The sequence below is a fragment of the Euprymna scolopes genome, chromosome 7 (assembly GCF_053919585.1).
Source record: "Euprymna scolopes isolate OS-2025 chromosome 7, ASM5391958v1, whole genome shotgun sequence".
Lineage (NCBI taxonomy): Eukaryota > Metazoa > Mollusca > Cephalopoda > Sepiida > Sepiolidae > Euprymna > Euprymna scolopes.
This window is the reverse complement of record NC_136488.1, coordinates 92,665,506-92,687,800: the sequence shown is the minus strand read 5'-3', so window position 1 is coordinate 92,687,800 and position 22,295 is coordinate 92,665,506. Positions and strand designations below refer to the sequence as shown.

General features: G+C 34.9%; 1 protein-coding gene across 1 annotated transcript in view; it reads right to left on the bottom strand.

The window, feature by feature from the left end:
- LOC145279827 (uncharacterized) overlaps positions 1-22,295 on the bottom strand; it is a 289,465-nt gene that overhangs the window by 21,035 nt on the left and 246,135 nt on the right. Inside the window, exons 6-7 of the mRNA XM_080131233.1 lie at positions 9,240-9,401; positions 5,422-5,535 (exon numbers count right to left, since the gene is read on the bottom strand). Of these exons, the coding sequence (XP_079987359.1) occupies positions 5,422-5,535; positions 9,240-9,401 (276 nt within the window). The remainder of the gene's footprint in view (positions 1-5,421; positions 5,536-9,239; positions 9,402-22,295) is intronic.

Below are 22,295 nucleotides of genomic sequence, written 5' to 3'. Positions count from 1 at the left end.
ATAAAAGGGAAATGAAGATATACTTAGTTGACAAATATTTATTAACGAAAAATCAAATTAACCACAGACAAAAGTATTTAACACATTTATTAATCGTTAATTAAATATTCTCTATACTACCTTACAGCCTCTAACGTTTTCCATAACTGCCAACTCGTTTCATACAAGCACTTGCTGGTAGTTTCAGTCATTCTTCTTCGCAAGTTTTCTTTAATTCCTTGATATTCTTGGGATCTTTTGCATACACTCTTAACTTCAAAGTTTTCCACAGATTTTCAATTGGATTTAGGTCGAGTGACTGGCTAGGCCACTGTAGAACACCATAGGACACCAGAATCCCATTATGCATAAACCATGTCATAGTTAATTTAGCCTTGTGTTTGGGATCATTTTCTTGCTGGAATATAAAGTCACGGCCCAATCCGAAATCTGCGGCACTTTTGATGTGTTGACAAAATTATGTTGTATTTTGCTGCATTCATTTCCCTTTCTATGATTTCCGCTCCTCCAACCCCTCATTTGCAAAAAAGCAGTCCCAAATATCACACTTTCACCTCCAAATTTTACAGTGAGAATGGTATTTGATGCTTTAAATTCTGTGCTCTTTTCCCTCCATACAGGTGTGCACGTTTCTTAAAAAAAACAAAACAAACAAACAAAAAAAAAAACAACTCATTTTTTGTTTCATCTGACCAAATAACTTTGTTCCAGAAGTCATCAAATTCACATTGATATTTATAAACAAATTTCAAACGATTTTTCACATATCTAAGATTAAAAAATGGAGTCTTACGATTCAATGATCTCTTGATTGTATCCTTGCTTACTTCAATACCTGCTTCCTGCAAATCCTTCTGAATTTCGGAACAAGTGAGAAATGGTTCTTTCTTCACGTTATGAGCAATGCTACATTACTAAATTTACGTGGCCGACCACTTCTTAGATTATTTTTAGCATTACCACCTGTTATTTTCCACTTTCTCACTACAGCCCCAAGTGTACTCACCACCAAATTTAGTTATAAAGCTATTTTCCTGTACCCCTTTCCATCTTTATGCCTTGCTATTATTTCCTGGTGCATATCATTAGTCAATTCCTTTGTTTTAACCATTTTAAAACAGTAATGAAAGAGGCAACCCGCGCAGTGTCTGAGAGCTATTATCAACTGACCTGTAAGGAGCCGGAACCCTGTGGCACCTTCTCATTGATTGAAATATTGTAGCAAGATGAAATACTGTTTAAAAATGAAATTTTTACAGTGTGTTAAATACTTTTGCATATGAGTAATTTGATTTTTGTTGTTAATAATTACTATACTACTCGTGGCCCGTTGGGTCAGTATGTTATATTAGCTATGGAATTCATGTATGAGCGTGACACTTGTGACGTAAAGAAAATAGTTTTTTTTGACATAATAGAAACATTTCTATAAAAGTATATTAAAATGAAAAATCATGAACGAATCACTCAAACGTGAAAAAAAAGTCCTCCCTATTCGTGTAAAGTTACCTATTTTTCCGAATAATCGCTCAAAAATCGAAAATTAAACATGATTTTCCTACGAATCGAACGCCGACGAAAGTCATTTAGCAGCAAAAAACGCACATGAACCTACCAATGAGAAATATAAGAATGAAAAACCCATATTGGAAACCTTCAACTTAAAATCTAAAAAAAAAAAAAAATAATTAATAAAACCTGAAGCAAAAAAAAAAAATAGAACCTAAATAAATAAAACAAAATAAAACTAATATTGAAACAGATTAGTAAATGTGTCAACAAATTCATCGTTCTCACACAACTATTTTGTATCTAGAAATGTAAACAAAAAATAAAAAAGAAGGAAGGAAGGAAGGAAGGAAGGAAAAGGGACGGATAGAAAGTAGTAGTAGTCTTGGCTTTACTACAATTGTTCTTATGTTTGTCAACGGGTTAAAGTTGTTTAGTTGTAAGAAAATAGCGAGAAGTTATAGTTGTAATGAAGAATAGTTGCAAAACACCCCCACGCTTCCCATGTTAAATAATAATTTCGAAATAATAACGTTAATATTTCAGTGCGCAGGTCAAAATCTTCAAAAGAAGCAATTTGTGTTTATTTGTTTACGTTGTCATGGGTTAATATTTATGCGCGTATGCGTAACCGGATGTCGTAAACCGGAAAGTGGGTTACATCACTCGTTACAAGGTCATTTGCGTTTTATAATTATATAGATTTGTCAACTAAGTATATCTTCATTTCGGTTTTATTTTTAGATATATAATATCTGTTCAATTTCATTCAAATTAACTTGATAGTTTTTGAGAAACACGAAAAAAACATCCCAATGTACCAAATAATTTTGCTCCCCACTAGATATATATGTTCCGTCATAAAAGTTTACGAATACAAAACTGTCTAACAAATAAGAGAAAGTCTTCCGCCTTAACTTTATTTTCATGGGATGTATATTTATATATATATATTTTTTGCCATTTCTGCTTTCTATACCGATTTAAGCCTTTTCTTTTTCAAATCTTCTTGTTTATGTTTGGCAATCGTCACTAATGTTTTTTTAAACATACGGCATCATATTTTTTATATATCTCTCTCACACACACCTACGCACACAGATACTAATATTTAGACTTTCAGAATTAAAGTCCATCACGTGTTAATTTTGAAAACTCCAAAATATATATGAATAAATAACAGAAGATTAGAATCGAGTAATCGTGTCTTTATTCGTTTCTGAAAAGATTATTTATTTTCGGACTGTTTCGTTTACACTTAGACAGTTATCATATATGGTTATATATTCTCACATTTCGATTAGTCTAACTGATCAGAAGAAAAGCAAAAAAAAAAAAAAAAAAAAAAAAATCGATCGTGTCGAAAGCATCAGGAAATAAAAAGGAGAAAATAATAAAATTCACATCACCAAGACATGTAGATTCAATTAGGAATATAATATTAGGTTTATTTTGATTGATGACATGTCTGAAAAACAAAGGAAAAATAGCAGCACCAACGATAATGTGTATATTAAACCTAAAGATTGGATCATGAAAAACTCATATGAGTTAAAAAGAGAGGAAAATAAATCTCATCCTTTACATCATTCGTAGACATTAATGCTGATGACACTGCCATCTATGGTAGCACATCTAAGACCATAAACGACCAAGTTCTCTCCGATTCTCTCTCCACTTATATTGAGCACGTGGTACAATGGGGAAAAGAGTGACTGGTTACTTTTAATACATCTAAAACCAAGCTTCTATCTTTACATCATCAACGTTCTGTTCCCCTTCTGGCATCAATTGAAATGAATGGCTCTCGCCTTCAGGAGGCCTCAAGTTTTGACAAGCTTCTGGGTTTGACCTTTACTCCTGATCTTAAATGGAACACGTACATCGAATCTGTTTCCAAGACCGCTGAAAAAATGGTGGGATCCTTCTATCGATCCAGTAGATATCTCACTGCTGGTGCTATTCTCTATCTATATAAGAGCCAGTTACGTCCAAGGATGGAGTACTGTAGCCACATCTGGGTAGGAACTGCTAGAAAGGACTTGCCCTGCCTTGATAGAGTTCAAAATAGACTTCGTAGCCTCGTAGGAGATGTCCTTTTCTCTTCCATGCAACCTCTATCTCACAGAAGAGATGTTGCGAGTTTGTCTCTACTTTATCGTTATTTTCATGGAAAGTGCTCGACTGAGCTTCAATCCATGGTCCCCCTCGCCAAACTTTCACAAGAAACACTCGTCTAGCTGAAAACACTATCAATAATTCCCCCCACTCTTTATCTGTGCCTAAACCTAAACATAGATTCCATGAACAAAGCTTCTTTCTTAGAACTGCACGCCTGTGGAATTGTCTTCCGTTTTCCTGCTTTCCAGCTGACTACAATATGGTTGTCTTCAAGTTTAACGTAAACAAGTTCTTGATGAGCCGTTCAACTTAAATTAACAAATTTACCGAATTTCCATTAATAACGATTACTATATTGCCCAATTGACTACTGTACCCTCTTAACCCTTATCCTCGAGTGGTATATGGGCCTTGATAAGTGGTGACGCCTATGTATATTAAAAAAACCCTATAAGTTAAAGATGCTGACCTTGGATTTTACTTTTTGAAACTGAATTCCCGTTTTTAAATTAAATTCCTTTTTATTTTGAGGGTCACCCGGTCTTCCCTTAAATATATTTTAATTCATGCAGATATCGTATTTATTATTACAAAGACAATTCTCTGTCTGTCTGTCTGTCTGTCTGTCTGTCTGTCTCTCTCTCTCTCTCTCTCTCTCTCTCTCTCTATATATATATATATATATATATATATATATATATATATATATATGGTACTGATTTACAAAGTTAAAAAAATGACTTGGGTGCCATCAGCTAGAACCGAAACCAAAGCATTTAGTGCTCCAGCCGCGTTTCCTACCGTTTCAGCTATCAATAGATAGATAGATAGATAGATAGATGAGAAAGATTAAAATTAAGCCACTTCAAGCCATGAATCAATTTGGACATGCGTAAAACTAATAGAAATATGTCGACAAATTGAAATGAACATTTTGCATTTAAACTTACCGACATATTTCTGTAACTGTTAATCGTGCATCCAAACAAGGATTTTACTCGTTATAAACCATCTTTTGTGTATGATTATTATTTCTTCTTAATTTCAGTGTTATGTGACTTGTAAAGAGTTTATCGGTTAAATATTTTCACAGATACACACACATGCATACATCTACTGTTTTATTTATATAGATGAGTTGAATGAATGAATAGTACGGAGTTCGTCATCGTACTTTTCATTTAACCCTTTTCCTTTTCTTCTTTATTTCCCTTTTCTATTTTATTTAGTGATGAAGCATATTTTTTCTCGTCATTTTTGACGGAGGATGTAAACGTGTCTTGATGTTATGAACCCGTCCAGTGACGTGTATTACAATTATCATTTGTGATAACATGAATTTATTGTATTATTTGGATTATTCGGACTATTGTTCTCATATTCAGTGTTATTTTCGTAATGTTTCGGCCGATGTAATCTCCGATCTTCTTCAGGTGTATCTTGTCAAACTCGCGAATCTTTCTGCCGAACTTGGGAATTTGCATGAAATTTCGAACGTAACCCTTTATTCAATCCACAGGAACAGCATGCTCTCGCGCCCGCACTAAGGATTGAACCTTCAAAGTCCAGAAGAGTTTCACTTAGAACTGAATTTTTCTTAACACTTAATCCATCACACCACGGGTCCTTGTCCGAGTTCGATCAGATACATCTGAAGAAGGTCGGAGATTACATCGACGGAAACGGTGCGAAAATAACATTGAAGATGAGAACAGTAGTTCGAATAATCCAAATAATCCAAATTATTCATCGTCATCTGAAAAATTCAGAAACATTATTTCATTGGTTTACCCGTTTTCTCTGCTGTTGCTGGTCCTTTTGTGTGTGGTTCTTGAAATGCTTCCTCAGAGAGCTCGGGTCTGTATAGCGCTTTGTGCACCCAGGAACCTGGCAAGCATACGGCTTCTGCAATAGACAAATAAAATAGTTGCAGTGAACTTTCTTGGCTGGAGCAATTTTGTTTCGGTTAATCTGTTTTGTATATCCTCCTCTTAAATCAAATTTTGTACCTAATATATTTTTAACTCTTTCATAACCGATTAAAATATTTGGTGCTTGTGCAATATAATGGTATTTTAAATAAATTAATTTTAGGTAAAAACGTGATTACGTTCTTACGTGTCATTTCGAAATCCCTAACAAAATGTAAAAATTACGAAAAAGATCGAGTAGAAAAATAATTAAAAGTAAAGAAATTTTTTTCGAATTATAAAATTTTATCGAATTTATTAATTTTGAAGATTTCCTAAAATCCATGATTTTGATAAATTCACCATTTCTAAATAGAAAATAGCGGATCGCTAATATCTATTTTTTTGTTGTAAAAATAGTTTTTTTTAGACTTATGTTCACCTCTTACAAGGCATATCGCCACTTGGACGTAAGGGGATACTATTTGGGAAATAATCAAAGGAAAGATTAACAAGATATTTGTTTATGTTACAGTTAAACTTCTGCATATCAGTACAGTCAAAGAAGCAGGCAGCAAGAAGAGAATTCCAAAGTCTAGCTTTCTGGCATTTAGGAACATAAACAGTGAAGGGGTGAGATCTTGTTGCTAAGCGGGTTTGTCCGGGATATGTACGTCGAGGGGGTAAAAGTGAAACGAGTACATCAGAACACATTCCATAAAAATATTTGTAAAAAAGACACAGTGCTGCAACATTGCGGCGATGGGACAGGCGCTGGAGCTTAGTTGATAAAGTGGGACCGATTAGATTGACAACTCTTTTTTTTTGGATCCTATCTGAGAGGGAGAGACTAGTGGTAGATGCACCAGCCCAGATGTGGCAACAATACTCCATACATGGGCGAATGGTGGCCTTGTAGAGGTACAGAAAACTCCCTTATCGATTACTACGGTATCGTCTCATCTGACACTCATTAACCTTTATCGTCGAGTGACGTCTGGGCCTTCATAAGCGGTGACCTATTAAAAAGAAGTTTAGAAGTATGGATATATATGTAGCAACTTTTTTCATTTATACAACGTCAATCTTCCTCATGCCTTCCTTCAAATAGGATTTTATACATGCCCTTTTGTAGACAGACAAAAATGTCAATTGCTTTTTTGTGAGTTGACAGTAAGTGGACATGTCCAGATTAATATTGAAAATCAATCCGGATTCAAATCCTGAGCGACAGATGAAAACTGTCGTTGATTTATCGTTAATAAGTCAGGAGTGGAGTTTTCATTCAGTGTCGAACAAAAATACAGACCAGGACAATGTATGTATGTATGTATGTATGTATGTATGCATGTATGTATGTATGTATGTATGTATGTATCTATCTATCTATCTATCTATCTATCTATCTATCTATCTATTTGTGAGTCTGTCTGTCTACCTACCTACCTACCTACCTACCTACCTACCTATGATGTATATATATATATATATATATATATATATATATATATATATATAAAATAAAAATTACAATTAAATTTACCAAAATGATCCAAGATGGTAAAATTAAAGTATATTATAAATATTAAAGAATTAATGTTTATAAAATTATCTCAGCCAGATGTAAAAGCTCGATAAAACCAAATAGGAAATAGAGCTTATAATATGAATATATATATTCATATATATATATAACATTCACATATATATATTCATATATATATATATATATATATACATATATATATATACATATATATATATATATATATATATATATATATATATATATATAGAGAGAGAGAGAGAGAGATAGGGAGGGAGAGAGAAAGAGAAATAAAAAATAAAAAGGAACAAAACAAGTTATGTGTTCATCAACGTTTCGTATTTATTTCGAGAAATCTCGAAATAGAGACGAAGCATTGGTGAACACAACTCGTTTTGTTCCTTTTTATTTTTTATTTCTCTATTTTGTCGGAATACTAGAATACTATTTCCATTATTCTCATCATATATATATATATATATATATATATATATATATATATATATATATATATATATATATATATATTAGTTGAGCATATTGAGAAGTGATACAGGAATTACCATTAGCGTATAAAGCGATGCTCTTTGTGTAAAACAAAATCGAGCTTATGACCTCCATAGAACAGAAATATGTCACAAAGTTTAACAAGGTTTCTTTAATATAGATCCACAAAATATTGTGATAAGTGTTTCAGTGTGAACAGGTATGGTATAATAAATTATGGAGTTTATCTATTTTATTTTTACTTTCATCATATTTTGCTTTGGTTTTGATACCCCCAAATTCAACCCAAATTTACAACCCTTCCTTTTCATAACCTATCATACTTTCATAAATCAGAGTCCGTTTTTTGTAGGCTGTTTTGGAACCCAGTCAACAACGGGCACTTTTGTTAGTGTATATATATATATATATATATATATGTATATATATATATATATATATATATATATATATATATATATACACACACAGAGGCGTGCATACATATCAATACTCGCTTTTAGCAGAGATGTTTTTGTATTAAAAAGCAACCAAACAAAAAATAAATAATAAAAAAAACAGAATAAATGTTTATTTTTGTTACTGCTTTTTCACATCAAACAAGGCATAGTGTCACTTTGATGTAAAGGGCTAATATTTGGGACAAAATTTGCAGTGGGATGTCTGCTCACATTACACTTAAAGTTCTGTATGTCAGTATAGTCAAGAAAGCAGGGACCCGGGAGGGAATTCCAAAGTCTTGCAATTCAAGTGAAGAAACTATTTGAATAGAAGGCTTTTCGACAATTAGAGATCTCTACAGTGTAGGAGTGGGATTTTGCCGTTCGTCGGGTTAATCGGAGGTATTTACATCTAAGAGTCACCTGGGCGTAGAGTTTGTCAGAACATTTTCCATTAAAATACTTGTAAAATAGGCAGATGAATGCAACATTTCGTCAATGGGACAGAAGTTGGAGTTTGGTTGATAGTGTGGAACCTAATAGGTTGGCGACTTTTTTAAACGCTATATAGGAATGAGACACTAGTAGTAGATGCACCAGTCCAAATGTGCCAACAATATTCCATGCATGGACGAATGGTGGCCTTGCAGAGGTACAGGATACTTTCAGGCGTAAGTAACTTTCTAGCACGGTAGAGAGAGAGCCCACATTTTTCGCAGTAGCCTTGGCAATACCCTCGACGTATTTGTTCCAATTCATGTTCCATGTGACCATTAACCCGAATCGGCACAATTGATACTTTTTTTAAAACCCAACAATTTAGTATAGGTATTAGTTTCGTATATAAGCTTAATATAAAAGGGTCCTTCAAATAAGGACTATTATATTTTTTTAGGACAGTTAACCGCTTTTTACCAGTAACTCTAAGTTCGAGTGATAAGACTCACAAACAAAACACCTGTAAACCCGCACGTAATTACATATTCCAACAGGCAATTAAATTTAATGATGTTTTCTTTTGTTTCTTCTTAAAAAAAAAAGAAATGTTTTCTTTTCACTATTCAATAAAACTTTTAAAAATAAGTTGAAAAGTTATCTCCCCTGAAAGGACCATTAGCTATCTATAAGTAAAGAAAAAGGCCAGACACTAATTTGCAATCAATTTTAAAAGCTTATTATTGCTATTATAATAGGAAACATACTGACCGTATCCATGTGGGTTCGCTGGTGCTTTGCCCGATCGGATGAATTGCTGAAAGCTTTTCGGCATTCGGAAAACTGACATAAATATGGCTTCTCGCCGGTGTGTGAACGGAGGTGAATCTTGAGATTTTCGAGGCGAGAAAATGCTTTGTTGCAGCCCTCAAACTGATAAAGAGAGATGGAGAGGGAGAGAAAAAGATAAAACATAAAATACGTACAAAAATTTATATTACTAGCAGGCCGCCCGGCGTAGCCTAGTCAGAGAATACGCATAAATATTATATTTTAATTAATGCAGATTCTTTTTATTCATTAAAAGCATAAATACCGTAGGTATTAAACGTAACCTTAACAAAAATAAATAAATAAATAGATAAAGTAAAAAAAAAAAAAAAAAGAAACGGAGAGAAACTGAGATATGTGCATGCGAGTTTTTCTAAACAGTTCACTTCTTGTAAGTAAAAAAAGAAATACTCGAGCTGAGATCGAAACCAAGACCTAAAAGACAGTGAGTCAAGTACGATAACCATTAGGCCAGCTTGCCACGTTTTTAGAAAGTGTTTTAAAATCTACTTATTCTTAACATAAGGAATCTGTCATGCAAACATTTCACGCATGCGGACTGGTGAAACAGTTTACAAACAGTTAAAAATCCAATGACACCCACGTACCAATTTTTCAATTTTGACTCTTTTACAGCCTTTTTTACCGGATGGAAACCCGATGAAAAAGTTTTCCACATGTCTGAATTCCCCATATACCAAATTTCAAGTCCGTAGATCAATAATGCGTTGAGTATATAGGTTGAGAAGTGTCCCCACGCACACACATTCTCACTTTTATAGATATATAGATTTGAATTATTCGCACTACTATTCTCGTTTTCGATGTTATTTTCATAACGTTTCACAATGTAACCTCAAACGCTCTTCAAGTACATCTTGCCGAAACTTGGAATGTTTATGTTTCTGAAATTTTTAGATAACAATCGATAATTCGTATTATTTTGGGTCATCCAGACTACTGTTCTCATCTTGAGTGCTATTTTCACGACGTTTCGGGTGCATCTTGTCGAGATCGGGAATCTTTCTATCGAACTGAGAAATCCGCACGCAAGGACATGTGGTGCAACGGATAGAAGTTTTATATGAGAATCAGTCCTAAGACAGGTTGTGGATAGAGGTGTTGAGTCTCTAAGGTTCCGTTGTCTGAAAATAACGGTTTCAATCCTACCCAAAGCAGACCAGAAGAATAGTTGGCCAAAACGTGGTGAGACAACAACAAATATGGAAAGCAGTAATTACTAGGGATACAGTAACAAGACTCGGTATTCCTATCCCGTCGCGAAGTTAACCACCTGAAGAAAGCCAGAGGGTGAGTTGGCCGAAACGTGGTGAAACGACAAAACTATGATAAGGATAACAGCCAGCAATAAAATGAATACAGTCTTCTGGAGGTTGGAACGTTCAATACTCAGTACAGACGATACTAGGTATATAATTAAGGATTGTTTGAGATTTCTATTCAGTTATGGTTGATGGAATAAGAGAGAGATACCTCACTTCTCACTGTGGATTAAATAAAGGGTTCACTTCGAAATTCCATACACATTACCGAGTTTGGCATAAAGGATTATGAGTTAAAAAAAAAAAACGCACTTGAAGAAGATTATATCGACTGAAATGTTGTGAGAATAACACCAAAAATAAGAACAGTAGTACGAACAACCAAAATTATAAATCCTCATCTAAAAAAACAAAAAACAAAAAAAAAACGAAAACGAAATATACAACAATTGCATAAAAAGACAAAACGTCTACAGACCTTTCCCGATAAAATTGGAATCGTCCGTTAATATCAACATAGAATTCAGACATGGCGATATCATATTACTAATGCTAATTCATATATCTATAAAACTGAAAGAGAGAGAGAGAGAGAGAGAGAGAGAGAGAGAGAGAGAGAGAGAGTGTGTGTGTGTCTGTGCTAGTGATAAATAATAAAATCCTTAGGAATAAAGCAAACCCGCGATCTGAAACCGGAACAAAAACCTTGAGATCTTCAGCCTCATGTTCTACTAACTGACCTATTTTGACTTATAAATAGAGGTTAAAACTTTACCAGATCAAGAATTCATAGCTTTGACGTGAAGTCATATTTAATTTTAGTTATTATGTAAAAAAAAAAAAAAAATACGAAGATGTTTACATAAATCTGATGAGAAAAATATAAAAATGTGCACAAGAAGTTGGAAGGTGTGGAAAGAATCTGGATCTCAGTTAGGGTTTCGTTCGCTGTGTATTAGTTTGCTAATTAAAGATCAATTCTGGATCTAGCAGTATCAAATGTTGTCCGATGCTACAAGGACTAAATACTGGTTTGCATCTGCCGAAACGTGAATAGAACAATCGCGATGAGACTATTAATCCAAAATAGTTGATATCTTTCCTTGTTTTACCGTTTCAACGTTCCCCTCTCTTTCTGACCTGTTTTTAACTCTCCTAAACAGTTACATGGTAAACAGATGATGATCTCTGTATTCCATCTAACGATTTAAGATTAGTTAGTTATATATTTGAATACCCTTTCCTAATTGTGGATTTTCTAGCAAAATTTCGGCTTATGCAAGTGCCAAGTCTGCGATATGATATATTTAGTTGGTATTTCTGGGAATTTAAACTGCATTTAAAATTTTTTAAAAAATAAAATACTTAAATCTTCTTCTTCTTCTTCTTCTTCTTCTTCTTCTTCTTCTTCTTATATATATATATATATATATATATATATATTGTGATAGATTTATTAAAATGTATAATTTATTATTTTATTGATTTTTAGCCGAGAGATGATATATTTTCAGTACATTTTATTTACTGTATCATTTTTTGGCATCAAAAAGATCCATTCTCGTCTGCTCGATCACATTTTGTAAACAAAACAGAAAAAAGAGGAGGAGGAGGAGGCCTGCGAGCAAGAGGAGAAGGGAGAGACAGAGATACTGTGAACGAAGGGTGGAAGAGGAAAGAGAAAAGAAAGCTCATAGACGAGAAAGAGAGGAGAGAGAAAAGATAGAGAGAACTAAACCGTATATATAGAGAGATAAACTGTATAGAGAAAAAGATCGATAGACCGTAGAGAGAGAGAGAGAGAGAGAGAGAGAGAGAGAGAGAGAGAGAGAGAGAGAGAGAGAGAGAGGATGAAAAAAGTTGTCAACAGTCAGTGGAGCTTCGCGCTTCAAAGCGACAAGACGTAAGTCAGCGAAGGTCGGGGTGGCGACGCCGGCGAAAGGCGACGGCAGCGTGGTAGCAGCGTCGCGGAGGTAAATATCAACGACATCAGCCGATGTTGGCGGCGACGGTAAAGATCTGTTTTGATCAGCGGTCAAAGTTAGAATATTGATTGAATAAAAGAATGAACACAGCGAAGGAAGGATCAATGGAGCAGTGAAATTTTTTTTTACTATAAATCAAGGGCTTCGATGAGCTTCGGAAACAAATACTTGGAGCAATTAACACGCACGCGCGTAATGAATCGTAAACAATCCGAAGGATAAAAATATGAAAATTAACCTGCGCGCGCGTAATCAAATATAAACAATTTACAGGAAAGAAAGATATATTAAAAAAAAGAGACAAAAGAAAGGTCACAATTCAAAGAACATTAAATGAGTTTTTCAACCAAAAGTTTCATTTCTTCAACATCTCGTTCTTACCCTAGAACCTTTATCTAATTGAGCAGACCATTTCTTGTTTTATGTGAACATTGACTGTTGATATATTTTCCTCTCGGTAGAATTTGAATCATTAAATCATTTCATTTAGTCAGACATATTTAATTTTCTTTTCTTTTCTTGAATTTTATTTATTTTTTATGTAAATAAAAGTTTGTTAATTTTTCGACGCTACTTGTCCTCGGTATTTCTTATGTTATTTCTTTGTCCAGTACATTTCATTTTGTTGTTGTCTTCTATACGGTTATCCCATTCCCATAACAATGCATTATCAAGGAACTTGGGAAACTTTATTTTTTTTATATATTTCGTTACGTCACCCATCTCTACCGTCTCCAGTAGGGCTGGGATACATCGTAACAAATTGGGGGCTCGTGCCCGAAGATACCCTCCCTAAAGACACTCTGAACAGTCGAACACATTTGAGGTAGCGAGAGCCGCTTAGCTCAACATGTCGGGAATACAAGAATTCCTAGATTCCCCTACTTTTGAAGAATTATGCAAGTTTAGAAAAGACAGCATCTTAGCAATAAGTAGACATTATGAACTAGACGTTAGGCCAGGTATGAGAAGAGCATTGTTAGTTAGGATAGTAACAGAACATCTCGTCGACAATTTCTTAGTCGACGAAGCAGTTTTAAGAACTCTGTCAGAAGGTATGCCCGAACCCCACCAAGAAAGACGGGAGGAGTTCGATATCCCCCAAACATGCCCGCCTTGTACCGACGTTCCACGAATCGAATGTGGACGGGTACTTCCAACATTTTGAAAATATTGCCCTGAGTGCAAAATGACCTCTAGAAGTTTGGCCCATGCTCTTACAAACCGCATTAAGATGAAGAGCACAAGAGGTATATACCTCTCTCTCGATTGAGGATTGTTAAAATTATAATGTTATAAAATCCGCCATCCTCAAATCGTATGAACTGGTACCCGAAGCATATCGACAGAAGTTTAGGTCATACCGAAAAGAGAACGGACAAACCTACGTGGAATTCTTTCGGCAAAAAGAAACACAGTTTAATAGGTGGATTTCTGCTAAAGATGCACAGTCCGATTATAATAAACTCTAGCAGATGATCCTGATGGAAGAATTTTAACGTTGTGTGCCTGACGACCTAAAAGTGTTTTTGAACGAACGCCAGATCGCTACAACCTATGAAATGGCGATTCTAGCCAACGAGTATGCTCTTACACACAAGACGGGTAGAAATAGAATTGATCCATTCGAGGGTGAAATTCACACAAACCTTTGGAGAATGTCTGTTACGGACTCTAGTTGGAATACAGGTCCAGAAAGTACTGTATATCGACCTCTCAGCCCAAGAAATAGATCCCCGAAAGCAAATCGACCACCCACCTATCAACGGATCGACAGGTGGAAACCCATGACGTGCCACTACTGTAAGAATGTAGGACACATCATGATGAACTGCCAGGTAAAGAAAGATACCGAACGTAAAAAGGGGATAGATTATAAACCCCAAGGCTTTATTACCTCGTGCAAGATCTCTACAAGAGACAATGAGGACAGTATTAGAAAAGGATACCAACCATTTATATAAGAGGGTCTGGTACATACAGTAGATAATCATCAAAATCGACGACCAGTAAAAATCCTGAGAGATACGGGGGCAACCCAATCTCTAATTTTAAAAAGTGAGATGCCGGATGGACCGAAAACAGCCACCGGTAAATCCATCACCATTCAGGGAATTAGTGGAAATTTGGTTGATGTCCCACTCCACCGAATCTCCCTTGATTCGACCACAGTAAGCGGTCCGGTCGAAGTAGGAGTCGTTGAAAATTTACCAATGAAAGACATTTCATTATTGTTAGGGAATGATTTGGCCGGTGAAAAGGTTATATCAAAACCGAAAATAGTAACTGAGGTAGATGCTAATAAAATCGAAAGAGATAAAGAAGAGGAAGGAAGGTTAATCCATATACGAATAACGAGAAAATTGACTTATCCCGACCATTGTTAAAAGCTGAATTAGTACTAGATACCCCACCGACAAACTTAAAAGAAGGCAATAAGCATAGTGAAAACTTAGAAATTCCCACGAATCCTGCAAAGAACCTTAATTTAAATACAGCACGAAAATTTAGAAATCCGACATTATACACCAAGAAGTGTTACCGAAATAAACATGTTCAAGTGATATGCAACAAAACAGTCAGGAAATCCATTTCTAATAAACTGAGATCCCGCAGACAGCATCGTTTAAAAGATTTGATCATAGTTAAGAATTTTTGTTATAACAAGAGAGGTTCAGTTGGTAAATTTCGATGTCAGATTGAGTTATGTGAAGTTGGATGACATAGATATCCGAAATGACCGACCTGTAGAGAAAAGTCCTTCTTTGACTGAATAAAAGAATGAACCCAGCGAAGGAAGGATCAATGGAGCAGTGAAATTTTTACTATAAATCAAGGGCTTCGATGAGGTTCGGAAACAAATACTTGGAGCAATTAACACGTACGCGCGTAATAAATCGTAAACAATCCGAAGGACAAAAATATGAAAATTAACCTGCGCGCGCGTAATTAAATATAAACAATTTACAGGAAATAAATATATATAAAAAAAGAGACAAAAGAAAGGTCACATTTCAAAGGATATTAAGTGAGTTTTTCAACCAAAAGTTTCATTTCTTCAACATCTCTCTCTCTTATCCTAGAACCTGTATCTAATTGAGCAGACGATTTCTTGTTTTATGTGAACATTGACTGTTGATATATTTTTCTCTCGGTAGAATTTGAATCATTAAATCATTTCATTTAGTTAGACATATTTTCTTTTCTTTTCTTGAATTTTATTTATTTTTTATGCAAATAAAAGTTTGTTAATTTTTCGACGATACTTGTCCTCGTTATTTCTTACGTGATTTCTTTGTCCAGTACATTTCATTTTGTTGTTGTCTTCGAGACGGTTATCCCATTCCCATAACAACGCATTATCAAGGATCCTGGGAAACTTTTTTTTTTATATATATTTAGTTACGTCACCCATCTCTACCGTCCCCAGTAGGGCTGGGATACGTTGTAACAATATATATATATATATATATATATATATATATATATATATATATATATATATATATATATTACATAGAAAAATGCGAGCATGAAAAGTAATATGGTTAAGATTAAGCTTAGAAAGTAAAGGACTAGTTGTTAAAACTGGAAAAGAAAAAGACAAGACATTCTAGTAAAAATATAATAGATGTATAAGTTAAAATATTGCCGCATTAAGAATTAAAAAAAAAAAATCAATTTAACATTATATATAAATTCTTAATGATCCAATATTTAAAGTTATGAATTTATTATATTTTTTACTTTTTTCTTTTTTCAACGCGCAATGATTTCAGGCTTAAAATACAAAACATGTAAATACTTACCATAATCCGAGTGGATATCACCCCCAGACTTAGGGTTACTGATGCTATAAACCTATTTTTTTTGTATCTTTTAAAACCGAGATTGTCTAAAAAAAAAAAAAAATCAAAATTCGACGCCATTTTTTCTTGACGAAATCAGTTAAATGAAAGTAATTACACGCATTTTTGAATAAAACAACTTGTAAATAGTTTTAAAATTAAAAACTATGCGAGTCGACAGAAAATTATTTTTTTTTGCGTTTGGTAAAAGTTCTTTGCCTTAATTTTGTTACCCGGGTTTTCCTGTTAACTATACTGCATAAATCTGTTAACTATACTGTTAAATCTGTATGCAGATATTTTGCTTTAATACAACAGTAACAAAGTAATTTTAAACCCACAAATCGAATGTTTTAGAATAACGTCATTTAGAAACACAATTTGGTCCGCAATGTTATCTTTTTCTGACTTTTCTTTCGAGGCAAAAAAAATGTAACACGTGACTATATTTGAAAATATTTCTGCATAGCAATGTAACAGAGCGCGGACGCGCGTATGGCAGCAGCAGGAGTAACAGCAGCAACAGCAGCTAACGTATGCAAATACCGAACCCTGTGCGAGGTGACTTCACGGCGAGGAAGAAGGAAAGAAAAAATATTATAAAAAGAGAAAAACGTGAACCCTTGATATTAGAAGAGAAGACAGAGATAGACGTGTTACACAGCTGATCCGAGAGTGACGGGAAAAGACGCGTGTCAAACATGGCCGGACATGGACGGAGTACCACGTGTTCGATACGGCAGTCTTGTTAAGCATATTGAAGTACGAGAAAACTTTCGAACAAGAGACCAGGTGTTATTTTGGAAAGTACCCGCAAATAAATGTCTGTTGTTTGAACTGAAAAAAAAAAAAAAAAAAATGGATTCAAGTTTTTTTTCTTCTTGGCTTGGTTTCCTTGCGGCTGTCAGCATACAATGTGTGAGTCCCGAGAGTTGATATGTAACAACTATGTTACAGCAATATATAATAATGGGTGTAACAAGACGATCTATCTATCTATCTATCTATCTATCTATCTATCTATCTATCTATCTATCTGTCTGTCTGTCTCTCTTGCAAACAAGTAACTCGTCCCTCTGACTTTTGTCTATGATTATTCTCTTTGTAATAAGCCTTTCTATAAACACCGGCGTTCATGTAGTTTTGTCATACTTATCATAATCCAACTGGAAGCCACCCCTTGGTCTTAGGGTTAGTGATACCGTAAGTCCACTTTATTTGTATCTTTTAAGATCGTCTAAAGAATCCAAATTCGATGCCATTTTTTCTTTACGAAGGCAAAAACTGTGATCGTGACTATATTTGAAAATATTTCTATACAGCATATATCGGGCTGGCGCACACAATTTAACTGCAGCAGAGTGCGGATGCGCGTAAGGCAGCCGTATCAAATGACCGAGCTGTGTGCTAAGTGACGTCACAGCAAGGAAGAAAGCAAAAGGTTATAAAAAGAAGAACATGTGCGCAGACCGAGAATCACGTTAAAAAGAGGACAGAGATAGACGTGTTAAACACATGGGCCGAGAGCGACAGGTCTGACACAAGAGGCAATGCGTTATTATGGAAAGTACCTGGGAATAAATGTCTGTTGTTTCAACGAAAAAAAAGGGGAGTCGAGTTATTTCTTGTTTTGTTTACTTGCGACAATGTCTACATATTAACACGTATTCAAATGGGTACAACGTTACATAACTAGATGTAGAAAAACTATCTATCTATCTATCTATCTATCTGTCTGTCTGTCTGTCTGTCTTATGCGCAAACAAGTAACTCATCACTCTAATTGCTGTCAATGATCATTCTCTTTTTTATTAGGCTTTTCCATAAATTAAAATTCGCATCCATGTAGTCTTGCCATCGGACGAGCCAGATCTTGGTTTCTTGACGAGTGTATAATAGTTTATACATGCACCAATAAATGAAAACTAGGTGTAGTGAGACGAACTATCCATCTATCTATATGTGTTTCTCTCACGCAAACAAGTAACTCATAACTGATTTTCTTTCTGTCACAATTCTTCTCTTTTTAAACGAAACTTTTCTATGAATTAAGATCCGTTTCCGCGTAGTTTTGCTGGCGGACGACCCAAATCCTGGGTTTCCGACAGATGTATACTGGTGTATACACGCTCCGTAAGGGTTAAGTGCAACTCTACATTTCGGAGTTGATTTTAAAACAAAACGAAAACGTATGAATGTAATTACTGTACTTCTTTATGACCTCTTTCCATCTATCAACAAGCTGTTTAATACTGCATTCACGAAATTCCTCAGATTTCGAACTAAAAAAGAAAACTAAGTCATCGTAGACTTCATATAAAAACGTAAGGCATTTTTATGAACTTGCCATTAAAAAAAATACTCAAAGGTCACATTGAAAAGAATGGGGACTGCATTTATGATTAAATAAATCTGAGGTGTTGTTTTAATTGTTTTGTTGAACGTTAAAACTTGACAAAACTTTCGTAACAATATTGCTTGCACCTGGATATATGATATTGGAACTGTACTTGGAGCGTCGGAGAGAGCGAGAGAAAAATAAATTCTTGTGTGTCCCTATTTAGTTGCGACCCTACGAGGGTAGTATTAGACATCCATCCATAGCCCTTGAGCCCCTGGAGGGGCATAGGCCATCTACAACTTTTTTTTGTAGATGTTTTTGTAGCGAGGAGTTCTTTTTACAGGGTGAGGGTGCTGGCCCCACGCCCAACCTTCCCAGAAGGTACATACAGCGCCTAGTCTTCCCAAATGGTCACCCGTCTGGTACTGGCCAGGCTCAACGTTTCTTAACTTCTGTGATCTGGCGAGAACCGGTGTGCCAACGTGATTGTGCCGTACAGTGTTAGACACAAAATCGGGTTTTAATGTGAGGAAATTCAGTGGTACTTTGTATTTGTTTCATTTAGAAGGGGCGCCTTTTAACTGACCAAAGATAGAAAAGATAAAGTGTGGTAACAGAACAGATACCACAGTTCGCTTCTAACAAACAGATAAACAAACGAACAGATACACAAACAGATGCACAAACAAACATATGCACAAACAAACAAAACCGTCGGCAAATCAGACTGCAACAAGCTTGTTTTTTTTGTGTCACGTGATCTTTACTAGTTTTACAATCAGAGTTGTGTTTCATTGACTTTCTCACTTAGTCGGTTCTCCGTCGATGGGATTTCGGATTACATATTATTTACCCATCATCGGCAGGAGGTTAGACACAAGGTCAGGTCTGGTTTTGAGAAATCAACGCACCAGAATAAGCTCACTCCGGTCTACAAAAAATATTTGAGCAGTCCTGTTTGAATTCTTTGGCAGGGACACATTAGATAATTAGCAATAAACTGAGTCTATTAGAGAGAAGGTAAACTCTGGGGAAGTAGATGTGCTAGGATTGAACGCAACCATACCTCAGCTCGACAGTAACAAAGCTCCTTCCGAATTACATTGTGCGAACGAACGTAAGAAGTTATCTTCTATATACTATTTTGACTGCAGAGATTTCCCTCTAGACCAAAGTATCGTAGGTTTGCAATAACATATGCCACACACTAATTCATTACGTCTAGGCTATTAACCATTATTTTTATGTAATTTTAGAACACAATTTTAGACATATTAAGTCATTATAATAAAATGCTACATTGCACTCTAGGATCAACACCATCACAATCGCAACATCTATAGAGGAAGGAGTCCCTATTGTTCCCTATAAATATTTAGTCCTCTCTGCTACCAGTTAACAACGGGATCAATTCTACATTTTCCTACGATCTTTCAGTGCACCCATCGTAACTGGTTATTAGCTGAATGCACATAACATAGTCTTTCCATTTCCCGATTCAAAAATTATATATTTTCCCTTATTAAAATCCGCCCATTCTGATTAGCTGAGACGTGACAATTCTATTATTCCGGAATCCACTTCTTCATACAGAAAATTTCCAATATGGCGTCGCTCTCTACATGAGACAGTCGTGTTAAAAAACAAATATAAACATAATAACCGCTCATAAAAAGAAAATTAAATACTGGTAACCTTACACTTACCTATGCAAAAAGTGGCTACACGGCACTATCGCCCCCTCAAAAATAAATGAATAAATAAAATAAAATAAAAAAAAAAACGATATTTATGGGTACAATTATTTATTTTTCGATTTTAGAGCGGCTTTTCAACCCTTAGACGTTGCTATTATTTTTGTTTTATTTTAGTTTTTTTTTGGGGGGGGGGCGTTTTTATTATATTTTTCTTATTTTATTTACATTTACTATTACTGTGGACGATTTAATTACGTATATATTTTCCAAAGATTACCCAGGCTTCAATCACGTTACTTATTGTGTCAACCGCTTACAAATAAGCTAATGACCTAATATTTTATGCAGATAGGGTTTGAACTAAATTACATTGCCTACGGAAACACTTATTTGCGATATATTTGTTTTCTTACTAATTATACTTTATGTGGAATATATTTTATTTAACACTCTTTTCTGAACTCATTATCGACACTACACAGACATTAACTTTATTTTAATTTTTTAGGTAAATTTTTACCTTAGCTCCACCCCCACACTTTTTTGTAAAATGACAACTTTTATAGGTTTTAGACTATGCTGAATAAGTTAATCGCATTTAAATTTGGCAGAGGCAAGTAGTTTTCGAAATATAAAGACCTGTATTATACATTGTAATTCAGTTGATCCCATCTTCGAATGCACGCACGATAAACAAATCTACTTCTCCCCCACCGACACTGCCACCCCATTTTTTAGTCTATAGTATTTCCACGTGGGTATGCTGACAACGAATATCAAAGTTTAAAAACGAGGCAAATAATTTGACACCCCCTCATAAAATGAAGTGTGTAATCCGAACACTGTTCTTAACATAGCGAGGTTGGGGGTGCTAATTGCGAAAGCCGTTCTTAACATGAGGTTGGGCGTTTCTATTCTATAAGCCGTTCTTAACATTAGGAGGTTGGGAGTTGGCCACCAACAACAACAACTGTAGTTTATTTTTTTATGAGGGGGGTATGCTTCCACCGAGCAACGCCAGTTAACGTGTCCTGCTAGTTAGCTTATATAAGCTATTCTCTTTTTTTCAACATTCGGTTTACTTACTATTTAATTTTTTATTCATTCTATTCTATACTTAGAAAAATAGAATGCAGTCGAATCAGTAGCTTCGTAATATGTCCGTTTCCGAAATAATAAAAAAAAAGAAAGTCATTATTAAACATAAATGTGCGAATTTTATATTTTTAATCAATGAAGATGATTCCTGCTCCTTCGACACGACTCTTTTAACAGTCTGATATGAAATACAGATTTCTAATAAAAATGGTAAACTCGAACACCAAAAATTCAGAGAGATGAAAAGAGAGAAATATTACGCTCATTCATCCGCCCTTCGATGTCGGGGGGGGGATGAATAAAGTATGCACACAGAAGCAGAGACACATTTTTACACATATGCGCAACAGTGAGAGCTTACGACTACTTCACTTACACACAAGCATATATTCATCGCGTGTACAACGTTCGTTTTTTTGACATGAGAAATCTTATTGATAGATAGGAAATAATAGAGATTACATTTACGATGAACTATTGGGCCTTAAAACTGGACAGCACTTTCGTTACGACTTTTATTAGGACGAGATACCCGATATTAGAACTGTACTTGGCACTTAGGCGATAAAAATGTTTGTTTGTCTGTAAGTCGACGGATCGAAATTCAACTAGCTTCTAAAGTTTTTGCACCCACGTAATTTTTTTGGCATCGCGTGGTAACGATTTGATAACAAGTGTCGCGTTTCGTTTATGTCGACAATTTAGTTCTCGATCGATAAATTTTATCACTACATAGTGGTGAAG